The sequence below is a fragment of the Phoca vitulina genome, unplaced genomic scaffold (genome assembly GCF_004348235.1).
Source record: "Phoca vitulina isolate PV1807 unplaced genomic scaffold, GSC_HSeal_1.0 scaffold1, whole genome shotgun sequence".
Lineage (NCBI taxonomy): Eukaryota > Metazoa > Chordata > Mammalia > Carnivora > Phocidae > Phoca > Phoca vitulina.
The window spans coordinates 77,246,295-77,261,132 of NW_022589704.1; the positions used below are offsets into that span (position 1 = coordinate 77,246,295).

General features: G+C 40.9%; 1 protein-coding gene across 1 annotated transcript in view; it reads left to right on the forward strand.

Moving 5' to 3' along the window:
- Positions 1–14,838, forward strand: part of NEB (nebulin) — a 195,348-nt gene that overhangs the window by 16,961 nt on the left and 163,549 nt on the right. The window contains exons 11-18 of the mRNA XM_032402834.1: positions 6,741–6,845; positions 7,624–7,731; positions 10,248–10,364; positions 12,013–12,117; positions 12,204–12,311; positions 12,408–12,512; positions 12,917–13,015; positions 14,057–14,161. Of these exons, the coding sequence (XP_032258725.1) occupies positions 6,741–6,845; positions 7,624–7,731; positions 10,248–10,364; positions 12,013–12,117; positions 12,204–12,311; positions 12,408–12,512; positions 12,917–13,015; positions 14,057–14,161 (852 nt within the window). The remainder of the gene's footprint in view (positions 1–6,740; positions 6,846–7,623; positions 7,732–10,247; positions 10,365–12,012; positions 12,118–12,203; positions 12,312–12,407; positions 12,513–12,916; positions 13,016–14,056; positions 14,162–14,838) is intronic.

Consider the following 14,838-nt stretch of genomic DNA (forward strand, 5'->3'; position numbering starts at 1 on the left):
CAATATGACCCTAAAAAGTCTACAGCAAAAACAATACATTTGTTAACACTGTGGGGCCATGTTAATAAATGTTCGTGATCGGTAAATGTGAAAGCTGCATTTTAAAAAACAGAACCTGTGTCCTGATGTCATTTGACATCGTGACTTCAGAAAGTGCTACTAACCAGAACTGAGTCACCACACATTTTCTTGGAGGATCTGATTGTCTTAATTCAGTGTGAAGAACCTCGTACGGTTTTATGCTCTCTGTCAGACATGGAGAAAATAAGAATGCATGAGTGATCTCTCAGACATGGCTCAGTTTGACAGCCATGGGCAGTGCACCTCATAACTTTTAAGCTTTGTCTATATTTAGGCTGGTAAGCTAGCTCTGTGGAATGCAGACCTCACAGAGAATGCCGAGAGACAGATGTTCAACTGATGACCAGACCGATGCTAAATTCCTATTTTAAATTGGTTCAAATCAGGCCACTTTCTCCTGGGATACTGCTGCTTTTAAATACTTTTCTTTGCCCTCTGTGGAGTTCAGTCCCAATTTGGTCTTCTGCTTCAATTTTGGGGGAACCTCAAGGTTTCTATCTTGTTTAGGTATTTTGGGGAAAAGGCTGTCTCCAGGAAAGGAGAAGGAGAAAAATTATCAATGATGAAGTCTATTCAGTGATGTTTTTGGTGTCTGATATCGCAGACTTCTAACTATAACCAAGGGCTATTTGGATAATAGATCTGATAAGTACAGTAAATTTTCACTAATAGGAATGCCATGAACCTGAAATTTGCCCAGGGCAAAGCAGAAATGAACTTTAGAACTGTCCATAAAGAGCTGGCCTGCTGAAAATATTGATACTTAAATAAGATTAGGGAACAAGGATAATTGATCTTTTTTGAAGAAAAAGAACAACCTGATTTCAAATGGTCATTTAGAAAGAAATCTATTTTTAATTTTTATTTGAAGCATATTTTAGAAGATATCTTACTAATGCAACACACTTTTACCTTATTTGAGTGTGCAGTGTGGGCACTTGAACATGATAAAAAAATAAATCCCTTTCCAACTGCTCTATAATCAGTCTCCACTAATTTAGACATGCCAGTTAGTCTAGAATTGCACTCTTCGATGTAGTGGCCATCATCCACGTGTGACCATTGAGCATTTCAAATGCGATTGTATAAATTGAAGGTCCTATATGCATGAAATGGACACTGGGTCTTGAACACTTAGGACAAAAAGAAATGTAAAATAACTCATTGTTTTCATATTGATTACATGTTGAAGTCATATTTTTGGACCTATTGGGTTAAGTAAAATATATTATTAAAATTAATTTCACACCTGTTTCTTCTTGCATTTTAAAAATTGGCTACTAGAAAATATAAAATTACAGTGGTGGCTGGCATTATATGCCTGTTGGACTGCACCACCACACCCAGATATGGTGGCATCATTGGGCATTTTGAAAACCTCACCAGTGCTGGTTTTGCCCTTGTGGAATAACAATATGAGCCAAGGGAGGATGGCTGTGGATGGAAGTCACCAGATTTGGCTATTCATCCCAGTCTTACCCAAATTCCAAGTTTTTAAAGGCTGCTGTGCATCCAAAATAATACTCACTTTGGGAAGAAATGCTTGTGATTGGTAGCAGTCCATCCATCAACAGACCATCCCATGAGAGAGGACTAGGGCCGTGGTGGAGGAGAGAGAGGTGATTTAGCTGTGGGACTTGCCTCTGTTCTCTTGAAGTGTTCCCCACAGTCATGGGCTTTGACTCATATTTCAGTATTATCATTTCCTTGCTTTCCAACATGGATAAAATCTCCTTTATCTAGTCACTCTTAGGTATTTAAATTCAGCATTTCCTTGTCTGTGTTTCCCAGATCCATCCCTGAGTCTTACAGCCTTCGGTTCATATGTTAATATAATGATTGTGTATCTGTAATGATTATAGGGCTTATATATTATATTATTTATCAGCTTTCCTTACTGTATCTGTCAGAATCCGTTCTCTCACCTTTGTCTTTGGCCAAAGCCACCAGCTCCATACCAGCACTCGTCCTGACTCCGCTGCATTTTGTAGCTCAAACACAGATGGATAGGCAGGCAGGGTGGTTCGTGTAAGCAAGCATTCCCGTGAGGTCACTGTGCACACTACAACCAGCTGAAAGTGGGATTCTGAATGCAACATTGGGCAGTCCCTTTAGTTTCTCTGTCCTTGCCTCTCTGCTTCCTTCTAGATTCATAATGTGAGGAAAAATGTGAGATTTCAGGCTAGAATTTCCAGTGATACCTAACTGGGATCTAGAGTTGAAAGGAAAAGCTCTGTTTCCTTTACTCTCTGTGCACACTCCTGCCACCTTTCACCACACCAACCAATTCTCTGACACTAACTCAGTGTCCTATAATTCAGTTCAATTCCGACATTATCTACCTGGTGTTCGCCTCAGATCTCACAAGTTAAGGGCTCAGACCCACAAGACTGGCCCTACTTCAGACTACTAGTCGTAAATCTGGACCTCCCATACTTCTGACAGACTGGCTTAAATCCAGGGTTCCCATGACCCACTCCTCAGGTTTAATAATTTGCTAATAATTGGCTCACAGAACTCAGGGAAACACTCTCTTATGTTTATTACATAACAGAGGATACCGATGAACAACCAGGATAAAGAGGTACCTGGGGTGAGGTCCTGAAGGGTCCCAAGCACAGGACCTTCCGTCCCTGTGGACCTGGGGTGTGCTACTCTCCCAGCATGTGGATGTGTTCACCCACCTGGAAGCTCTCTGAATTGTGCACTTCAGGGACTTTTATGGTGGTTTCATCACATAGGCCTGACTGATTATTAACTTCATCTCTGGCCCCTCTCCCCTCCTCAGAGGATGAAGGGAGGGGTGGAAAGTTCCAAGTTTCTAAGCATTGCTTGGTTTTTGTGGTGACTAGCCCCCATCATATTGCTATCCAGGAATTATCTCAGAACAAAAGAAAACCCAGGGCATCTGGGTGGCTCAGTCAGTTAAGCCTCTAACTCTTGATTTCGGCTCAGGTCCTGATCTCAGTCAGGGGATCGAGCCCCATGTCGGGCTCTGCGCTCGGTGCGGAGTCTGCTTGTCCCTCTTTCCGCTCTCTCTTCTCCCCATTGTCAAATAAATAAAATCTTTAAGAGAAGGACAACCCTATCACTCAGGAGATTACAAGTGTTTAGGAGCTCTCTATTAGGAACTGGGGGCAGAGACCAATATATATTTTAGTATTTCACTAGAATATTTTTAAAAACATCTTTCAGTAAATATTGCTGCACAGCACAAAGATGCCAAGCTCTGATCTTCTAAAACCATGGAAACTCCTCTATCACAAAGACTTAGGGAGAGATTTCCATTGATTGCACTAGAAGAGATTTGGTTGAGTTAGGAAAGCAGCCCTGGGCCCACTATGGGTTTTATGAAAATATCACTTGGGACCCCCTCCACCTGTCTGAGAGGATAGCATTTCTATGAATGAAGCTGTCAGAAGTCCCAGTGTTTAGCAACTCACAGAAAAACCTGAAGTGTGATTAACTAACAGGCTTTGTATTCCTTCCATTTGATAACCACATCAAAACCACAGATGCAGATGTGGAAAGTAGAAAATAGAGCCATGTGTTTAAGTAGGACATTAGGGTGTCTAATTTGTGCCCAATGCAAGCCTTTCAGCTCATTTCTGAGGAAGCAGTTTTACTACATCTATCGACATGCAGTTACTCTCTTGCCCACAGAAGGTGTTCCAGACCTTGTAATTGACCCAATGTACTGTCCTCTGTTAAATGAACACAGAATCCTAGAGAAAGTTAAATCAATTCTTGCTGCCAGGTTTCCATTGATTGACTTCAAACATGACAGAAGGGCTAGAGTGGAATTGGAGGGAAAGTTGGGTGTTGGACCCCTGGGACGGCTAACCCATCTCTGTGTACCACGTAAACACTCAGGCCTTGCTGCCAGACATGTAGAGTGAGACCATTTGGTTGACAGAGGAGGTCCCACATGGACACATACCTCTCTCTTCCCCTCATTCCTCAAGCTACAGGCCTTTATTCTTTCAACTCCTCCCCTACCTGCAGTGAAGGGGAAGGCCGTAGCTTCCTCAACAGTTAACAAGCTGCAGCCTCAGTCCCTTGTAGTGAGAATCTTCCCAGACTTGGGAGTACTCAGGGCTGGATTGTGAGAGATCTACTTCCAAGGTGACCCATTTTAGATACTGGTTCATGAAGAGAAAGAAGTGGGGATGGACTTGGGGTGAGAGTGCTGGGTGGTCTTATACTCCTGTTTCTTGTTTTATTTTAGTTTTTTTTTTTTTTTTTTTTTTGAGAGAGAATGTATGAGTGGGGGTGGGGGCGTCAGGAAGGAGCAGAAGGCAAGAGAGACACACCCAGGGTGGAGCCCAACACAGGGCTCAGTCTCACCACCCTGAGATCATCACCTGAGCTGAATCCAAGAGTCACATGCTTAGCTCACTGACCCACTGGGCGCCCCTGCATCTTGTTTTAATATCTTTTAAAACATCAGATATCTATTTCTTAATGTGAGAATTAATTTTTACTTAATTTTCTTTAACAAATCTACATATGTGATTCTTATTTCTCCATAATGGCCCAGCTTTTGGACCTCATTAAGAATGTCTGCTGTGGGGATGCCTGGGTGGCTCAGTCGGTTAAGCCTCTGCCTTTGGCTCAGGTTGTGATCCTAGGGTCCTGGGATAGAGCCCCACATCAGCCTTCTTGCTCAGCGGGGAACCTGCTTCTCCCTCTGCCTGCAGCTTCCTCTGCTTGTGCTCTCTCTCTCTGACAAATAAGTAAAATCTAAAAAAAAAAAAAAAAAAATGCCGCCTTCTCAATTTTAAGTTATATTACAAAGTTTTGGGGATGCATCAGGCCCTGTTGCCCCTACCCCCAATCTTGGAGGTTTCTTCCTTTGACAGCAAGCAGAGGAAGGGCAATATCCCCCACCAAGAATGTAGATTGGAGATCTTAACCTGTGCATGTACATCAAAAATCCTCTGAAGTTGTGTTTATGGGCATTTTATAGCTTTCTCAGATTTCTGAAGAGGTCTATTCCCCGAAAAGATTAGAAATACTTCTATAGGCAATCAGCCAATCAAAAAAATCCATTTTGACCAATTGAATTCAGTCTGTTTTGATTGACTGAAGAGTTGACTTCAATTTTTTTAAAGCTTCAAAAGAGGAGAGTAGACTAATTGGTGCTTTAATGTAAATATTATCTCAACAAAGATTTCTATCGAAGAATACACACACAATTTTCTCCAGTTTCTTATTCTGTTATGCTAGCAATGTTATCACTATTATTACAGTTATTGTAGCCTACATTTATTTAACACAGTAGAGTTTGCAAAGGACTTTACAGGGTATGAACTTATTTAATCTTTCCAACAATCCTCTGTGGAAGGTATTATTATTATTGTTGGTGCTGTGGCTGAGAACCCTGAAACTTGGAGAGGCTAAGTCACACCGTTGGTAATAATGGAGTGCAGTCTTGGGCCCAGAGCTTCTGGATTCAGGCCCAGGGCTCTAAAATTTATAGTTATGAAAACCACTTGGCTATTTATTGGCATATTAAGCTCTTGAGAAGAAAGGGTATAGGCATTTGAGAAAGGGTTGAACATCCTTTAACTCAAACTCACTGGCTCTGCACATCGCTCCTCCTTGGCACTGGTTCTGTTAAAGGTATACCAGAAAACCACTTTCTTTTCTCTTGAAGAGTATAGTGGGGGTATATGTGTGCAGATACCTTGAGACTCATTGGTTGTGTCTGTTAACACATTTCCCAAGAAGGGGAAATTGCTGTAACTCAGCTATGGCTCTGGTTCATATGCCCAGATTTGGGGTTGACTAGTTTAATTTTATTCTAAGAACAGTATAGGCCAAGGTAGTTTGAAGCCGCATATCATGGACTCAGCTCAATTTAGTGTATTTGAGCATGCATTTATGAGGTCACTTTTATGTGCTGCATTTTTTGGGGGTGGTGTTTGGGAGTAAGATGAGGCAATTTTTGAATTACTTGCCAGTTCCCATTAAAATTTCTTTAAGTCTCAACTGGAAAGTCTTATTAATTAGTCTGCAAGCCAAATTTTATATTGCTTTCTGGGTAACTAGAAGTTTTGGTAAAGCTCAGAAATAAGTTCACCTGGCATGGAAATCTGGGGTTGAGTGGTTTTATTATAACTCTGAAATACAAGTGGAGGATGCTTCTGAGTCTCCTTCCTCAAACATCAGAGAATATCCATAAGTTCTGAATGAACTAAGTCTCCAGACTCAACAATAAGAGGGTCAATTATTACCTCTACCCCCTCGCTCAACTTTCTTGTTGACACTATACTAGAAGATTTGAAAACACCTATTAAGAACTTAAGGGCCATAGTCAAGATATTTTTTTATTTAAAAAAAAATTTTTTTTTAAGATTTTATTTATTTATTTGACACAGAGAGACACAGCGAGAGAGGGAACACAAGCAGGGGGAGTGGGAGAGGGAGAAGCAGACTCCCTGTGGAGCAGGGAGCCCGTTGTGGGGCTCGATCCCAGGACCCTGGGATCACGACCTGAGCCAAAGACAGACGCTTAACGACTGAGCCATCCAGGCTCCCCTATTTAAAAAAAGTTTTTAAAGATATTTTTAAAAGCTGCCCATTACCACTTTTCTGTCTGTCTTGTCAATTTCTGTATTTTCTATATTTTGTCTTCCCTTCTTTTTTTCTCCTAGCAAAAATACAAGGCAGACTATGAAAATAAAATCAAAGGCAAATGGAGTGAGACACCTTGCTTTGAAATTGCAACTGCCAGAATGAATGCCAATAACATCAGCACGGTAAGTAGCAAGGAATGGCTGGATGCTCTTGGGTTGCAGGGTGACCCTTTCCTTTATGACCCCCAGCCACACCTGAAGTAATACCAGAACATTAGAGTCCAGGTACCTCTTCTTGGGGGTAAGACCTGTGTAGAGTTCCTAACCAGAGAGAAATCTCCCAGTCTTTCCTCCCTTTTGCGAAATACTGTTTTGATCAGATTCCATTATTCTTGCCTCAATTTTCAAATGAACAACAAGGTTTCAAGGTTTATACAGGTTAAAGGGGCCCTTTTAAATTCATTCTTTGCCTGGAAAACCCAAACTAAGAAATCTCCTAGTCTTTCCTCCCTTTTGCGAAATACTGTTTTGATCAGATTCCATTATTCTTGCCTCAATTTTCATATGAACAACAGGGTTTCAGGTTTATACAGGTTAAAGGGGCCCTTTTAAATTCATTCTTTGCCTGGGAAACCCAAACTACATTTATGAAACTGACTAGTTTCTTCCCATATTGTCTTCACTGAAAAACACTCTTTTTCTTTTCTCTGAAGTTCTCTGACCCTGGCCTTTGGAGCTCCTCCTTAGAGGCTGGTTTTCAACCTCTTATAATTGTTCCAAATCCCTGTTAAGTTGCTAATTGTTTTTGTGATGGCACTACCATCTCTCCTGGTAACCTGACTGTGTAAGCCGAGAGGAGCGGGGCTGTGTGTAAGCTCTCCCAGCAGCCCCTGTCCCACCGGGTGAACCCTTGCGCGGTCTGTGTTCACAGCAGTTCTCCAGCTTGTTTAATGTCTTACAGAGGAAATACCAGGAAGACTTCGAGAATATGAAGGACCAGATCTACTTCATGCAGACCGAAACGCCGGAGTACAAAGTGAATAAACAAGCTGGGCTGGCAGTTAGCAAGGTATGAGGAAATGCTCTCATTTGTCATGATGGTCTTATTGGGGGTGGATTTCTTATAACTCTTGCTTTTGTATATAATGAAAATAAAGAGGATTCTTGGGCAACAACAACAACAAGTACTTTGGGGTTATTATAAGGCTACCAAATTTTTGAAAAATTTTGCAGGTATGAGCATTAACAATACTCAAGTACCATCTTCAATATTTCATAAGGGACCTTTTGATACATGCAAGTAGAAAGGCTGTGCTCTCCAAAAGAAGGACCCCTCAAGAAAAGACAACTGGCAAACATCTGAATATGGACATTCCCACACTCACCATCACCATTATTTTTTTTATTTTCCTACTAATGGTGAAAATCTAGTCACAGACAAGATACATAGATCCATGGATATGCTCATATACTCTATAGAGTAAGTTTGGTAAACAGAGTCCTTGGCATTCTAAAGCACTAGAAAGCCTATAAACTTCACAAACAGACTTGATTCAAACCTTGGCCTTGGTTCTGCTGAAGGAGTGGAAGCAAGAAGCTGTCACTTCCTTTCACTAGGAAGCTTCACCTAGGAAGCTATTTCAGTCTCCAGGTGCAAGATAGTGATGTTTTGGATCAGGAGGCAAGCAGGGCAGGTGATGAAATTTGAAGGTAGAGCTAATCTTGTTTGCTGTTGGGTTGGATGTGGGATATGAGAAGAAAGTTTGGGTCTAAGCAACTACATGGATGGGATTTCCCTTTACAAGAGAAAGAAGAGTGCGGGAGGAGTGGATAATTATTTTTGGAGGGGAGACATAGGCTCAGCTTCCAATATGTAAGATCTGAGATGCCTTTTAGACATCTGAGTGGAAACATTAAGTGGGCAGTTGATTGTATGAGTCTGAAGTTTCAGGGGAGATACCTGGAAGGGTTGTATAAATTTGGGGGAATCATCAGTATATGGATAGTATTTAACATCATAAGACTGGAGGCCATCAAGGGAGCAAGTGTAGACAGAAATCTCTAAGGACTAAAGTCTGGAGTATCTCCATGTGAACACATCAGTGAGATGAGGTAGGAGTAGATTTGGGAGAGAGTGGGAAGCGAGTGAAGGGAGAAGGGAGTGATCAGCTATGTCAAATGTTTCTGACATGAATTTACCAATGTCTGGTCTCTGATGAACTCAACAAGAGCAAATTAGTTGAGTCTGCTTAGAGAGGGCTCATGATTGGGTGAGAACAGAGAAATAGAAGAACGTAAGCATACTCAACTTTTTCAAAGTATTTTCCTGAAAGGAAAAGAAGAAAATGAGGTAGTGGCTGAGGGATAGGTGGGTGAAGAGGGGATTCTTTTAAGATAACAAAGACACCATGTTTCTATGCTGTTGGGAAAAATCCAGTGTGGAGGGAAAATATGATGATATCTGAGGCGGGAAGAGTGGCTGGAGTGATATCCTTGAGTAAGTGAAAGAGGAAGGGTTCTGGTGCTTAACAGGAGGGGTAACTTTGCCACAAGTCCTGACAGTTCATCCATAAACAGGAGAAGAGGCCACATATTCCAGATACAGTTAGGGAGATAGGAGGGTGTGTGGAATTCCTTTTCTGGTTGGTTCCATTTTTCAATGAAACACATAATTCTGTAAGATAGAAAGGTTGTGTCTTTCATTCCTGTAGATTATCCTCTGTGAGTCTTCTGTGTGTGCTGTAGGGGGTGGTACATCTCTCTTTCAGCTGTGTATCTCCTGCCTTTGGAGACCAAACTGATGATATTTGGTTTTGAGGTTCTCAGATGTTGGTAGACTATCCAGGATTCTGTATCTAGGTCCTGTAATCTACAGTTATGTTGCCGGAATAAATGGCTGACACTGGGGGTCATGGTCAGAACTAGATCAGTTTCTTGTTCTCCCTTTTGGCATGTTCCTGACACAGGCTTTGGGTGCTCATTTAAAGCTTCTGCTAAAGCTAGAATCAAAGGTGCAAAGTGGGAAGGGCAGAAAGAAAAGGGAGGTTGTCATCCTTCATCCAACCTCCAGCCCCTCCCTCTCTCTTCTGCATGTACATTAAATACACACATGCTCACACACAGTCACAGATGAAGCATAAGAGGGTAGATTGATGATGCTTCTGGCTTGCTTTCTTTAAAGATGTGTTGGCACATTAGGCAGCTGGAAGCTAAGAGCTAAATGAGGGTTATGGAGCAGCAAGTGTCTGGGACATGATGCACTGTCATTTGGGTGTATCTTTTTCTCTTTGAGGGCGGGGACCAGGGGCTATTCTTTCTTGGACCTGTCCCAGAGCCAGTGCATAATCGATACCCTATGGACATTTTTGAATAAACAAATGAATGGGAAGAAAAGTTATCCTGGAAATGTATACAGTTGCTCTGCTGCTGTTATGAGTTACTCTGAGTATTTTGTTTGTAAAATGTCAAGCTGCCACTTTTCTAGAGAGAAAACTGATCTGTGGAACTATGTCATAATATCCGTAATAGAGACAAGAGCAAAAATAACCCAGAGCATTACTTTCTCATTTTATTTCACTCCTACAGGTAAAATACAAAGAAGACTATGAAAAGAATAAAGGAAAAGCAGATTATAATGTACTTCCTGCTGCAGAGAACCCACTGCTCAAGCAGCTGAAGGCGGCAGGAAATGTCCTGAGTGATGTAAGTACATTCTTGTTAAAGAGTGTTTTTTTAACCTTAGCTGCCAGAGAGATGAAATTTTTCTCCTATAATGACTAAATGCATATATAACTTTGCAAATACTTTAAGATTCTAGTGTAGCAGTCCCCCTGAACTGTTTACCCACAGGAAGACATGAAGGCCTCTGAGTATGATGTGTGTCAGTTTTGAGGGGCCTATGGATTTGGCTCAGTGGGCAGAGAAATCCTCATCTGCTTGTGGGCTCTGGTGCCTGAGCTTCCATATGGGCAAAGAGTATGCTAGAGGAGATACATGTGATATCGATGCAGGCAGAAGGAGACTTGGAAAGGGGAGGAGGGTGAGAGAGGAAGTTGCGTATGCGCGCTGCCCTTGTGTTCTTCAGGCGGGGCGAGGACAAACTGCCTGTGTTTCACAGCTGCTTCTCCTCACCTCCACCATTCTCTGTGCAGATCTTTCTCTAGAAACCATCATTTGCAGACAGTGTGACTTAAAAGATGGCTCCCTGAGTCTTCACAGGAGTTTCTACGTGTGGAATTAGTCTGACCAATCCATTAGATGTAAAATAGATTGGATAAGTGAGAAAGGGCGTTAAGAGACTAACAGCCCGAGACCACTTTGACTATATAAATAAAGAGACTGAACATGTGATCAGTTGAGTTTTTCCCTTATAATTACACTGTATTAAACTTTCCCAATATATGAGGATTATACATGGTTCTCTCTGTGGGTTAGTTATCTTTTCTTTGTCCCTCGAATTAAGTCAGCACCGTAGAAATGTGTACATGTGGTTCAGGAAGGGGGTGAGTGGAGTTGGAGTGGCAGGTGAGAGAGTCCATGCATCTGTCCAAATAGCTCTGTTGGGAAATCAGTGCAAAGCAGGTCTCCTGTTTCCTAGATGAAGGTCATCTTTACCAAACATCTAGAAGCCCAGGTTCAAATGTCTTTTGCTGATAGAGAACAATATAAAAATTTAAAAACCAAATAGCACCATTTACAATCTCAAAACCCAACATGAGAAAGTGACCAGACCTGCTTTCTCAGTTGCGCCTTTAAAATCCAGTAGTTGTTTATTGTTATCATTAGAGCTAAATTTAAATCCTAGCAGAGAATAAGAGTGAGTAGCCTTATCATCTGAGCTCTTGTATATACCGTAAATTTAAGATATACTGTCTGTTTGCCTAAGGGGTTTTCCCGTGGTGGAACGAGGAAGGGAGAGTGCGTGTATTTCTCAATGTATACTAAACTTTTTCGTGAAGGTTTATTTAAAAAAAAAATTCACTCTTGTTCAGAATATTCCTGTCTGTTGTGGCACCGTCAGTGAGGGATGAGTCTGTGAGCTGAGGGAGGGAAGATGGAGCAGTGCTGAAATACACACAACTCTCCACAGCTAAGGGCTTGGTCAGAGGCAGCAGACTGGTTTCTAGATTTTTTGGTGACTGTTAAAAACCTAAGCTTTACAGTCATTGCTAATGGAAGAAACTTACCATTCACCACACCCCAATGTTTGGTTGTCAGTTTTTAAGACAGTTGACAGGCGATATCTTTTTTTTCTTCTTCGTTTGTTGAGTGTTGGGCCATACAAGTGTTATAATCAGTGTGGGAGTGACAGGAATCTACTTTAACTGATCTTTTTTTTTTTCTTTGACAGAAACTATACAAGGAAAACTATGAAAAGACAAAGGCAAAGAGCATAAATTACTGCGAAACCCCCAAATTTCAACTGGATACAGTTATGCACAACTTCACTAGTGATGTAAGTAGTCCTGTGTGTACTTCTTCTGTTAAGCAAAGATCCGTTATTTCCCCCAATAAATACGTGAAATATGTCTTGTCTTTCAGGCTAAATACAAAGATTCCTACTTAAAGAATATTTTGGGACATTACGTAGGCAGCTTTGAGGATCCATATCATACGCACTGCATGAAAGTCGCAGCTCAAAACAGTGACGTAAGTTCTAAGACAATTGTCTAGCTTTCCAACTAGCACGTCTTTAGGGCATGAATAAATGGTTGCATCCTTATATCTGATTTCTTTTCTTCATAGAAAAACTACAAAGCAGAATATGAAGAAGACAGAGGCAAAGGCTTCTTCCCCCAGACTATAACTCAAGAGTATGAAACAATCAGGAAACTGGATCAGTGTAAAGATGTAAGTCTATAGTATGAACTTTGACTGTCCTGCCCTCCGTAGCCTCTAGGGGTCAAGAGAAACTTACAATGGTAACACTTTTCAAATAAATGCAAGCAAGGAAATGGCAAGAAACAAAATTTATTTTGTAGTAGATGACCTGATTTCTCCTATTGTCATCCATACATTTCAAGAGGTAGTTCTAGTTCATTTCCCCAAAGAAGGGTTATCGGAAATCTGAAGAATGAGAAAGTCTCTTGTACGGATGTGAAAGCATCTCTCAAAAACATGGCAGTCTAATTAGAAGAGAGCCCTGTGTTTGATTAACTATAAGTTTCTTTTCTTTTGGGGAACGGGTTCTGCTTGCTTGGCCTATAGGCCAACTTGGATTTGACCGCTAAAACAATTCCTTTTTTCCTCCACAGCATACCTACAAAGTCCCTCCAGATAAGACAAAATTCACTCAAGTCACCGACTCTCCTGTTCAGGTGCAAGCCCAAGTCAATTCCAAACAACTGAGTGATGTAAGTTCCTTTAAATATGCAGGAAATCCAGTTAGGAGGGTTAACCTATCGTAAGTCCATATATAAAATCCAGTGACTTGTCACATTTACCAAAAAAGGCTAAGTAAGTTTTAGCACATTTAACTTGTCTATATTTGTAATCACCTAAAATATCTCCGTATTTAGTTGCCTTGCATCTTCTCAGATGGATAACAATGATAGCAAAAATGGTTCTAGAAGGGGAATGGTGTAGCTTACCGCCCTGGAAAGAACATGAGTTCTTGAGTCAGACAAGACTGGGTGAAATTCCAGCTGTCTTTACAACCTGGCAGCATAGGCAAATTGTTGAACCTCTCTATGCCTCCTATTTCCCTTTCGTAATTTGTGGTTGCTTTGAAGAGTAAATGAAAGGAGATACTAGCGTAGTACATACCCTGGCCCAGAGCGGATATTCAACACACGAGATATCTCTGTCTCAAATAAGTTTTTGAAAAATGGAGTTTTTGAGACAAGTTTTATCATGTGAGTTTTAAGTATGAACTTCCAAGCTTGTGTTGAACCAAACAAAACAATAAAAATAACCTCAGTCGATTTATGGCCAGAAATGAAGTCTTCACATAAGAGTCTTAACAAACCATAATGTGTGTGAGGGGATGTAACCAGGTTTGTTAGAACATGTTCTCCAGAAAGAGAGCATTGGCAACGGAAAGGGAGAAAGGGCTGTGAGTCTCAGAGTCCCCTGATTCTGAGGGCCGATTGTGATAATGCATGCAAGAGGGAGCATATGTGAGAGAGCCACCTCCTTCCAGGACAGTCCTACGCCAGTGACAGATGTGATATCACACAGGTTGTCAGTAACGCAGGGTGGCCCACCCTAGCTCTGGACTTGTGTCTCGATCTTAACAACATTGTCAGTTGTTATTTAAACAAAATGTATTTTACATTTTATTTTATGAAATGTGCCACATGAGATTTTTGTATTTTGGGACAATTCTTCAGAACTAATTGTCGCCTTTACTGTCTGTCTCCGTCTATTTCTGTCTCTCTCACTCTCTGTCTCAGCTGAACTACAAAGCAAAACATGAAAGTGAGAAGTTCAAGTGCCACTTACCTCCAGATACTCCTGCCCTCCTCCAACACAAAGTCAATGCCTATAACCTGAGTGATGTAAGTTCCCATATACTATGCCATGGGCTATCCTGGTGACCTGTGCTTTTATTTCTGGATTGTTTCATTGAATAAACACTTCTATGTTCAAGATGGGAAGAACATTTAACCTGTGTATCACGTCCCTATGCCTCTGCCCACATATCTTTGAATTCACCTTATAAATGTAGGTAGCAATGTTATAAGTAGCTTCATACAATCAGACAATATGTTTTAACCAACCCTCAAAATGCCACCAGTCATCTAGATTTAACTATAAATCATGTTAGCTATTTTAGCCATATATTCATTTGTGCTATACTAAAATTAATTTTCCCCCAGGACCTGGCTTTTTTAGATACAATTTCATTTTATTTATTCCTCAGATGTCTCATGTCCCTTATTTCACACAAATGGTGCTTATTTCTACATGTAAGAGAGCTTACACTAAGATATATAGGGTATTCAAAAGGAATTAAGGCCAAGGTTCCATTGCTACCTTTCATTTTCAAAACTTAATTTTGTAGAAAAGTCAAATTCTCCTTGGAGGGGAGATCTCAATTTCTTCAACAATTCTATAAATAAGTACTTAGATTATCCAGCATCAGTGAGTATTGTAATGATTCAGGAAATAATCTTTTCAGAGGACTTTGAGATCAAATTAAAGTGATATCTTTAGATCACAAAAAGTAAATTAA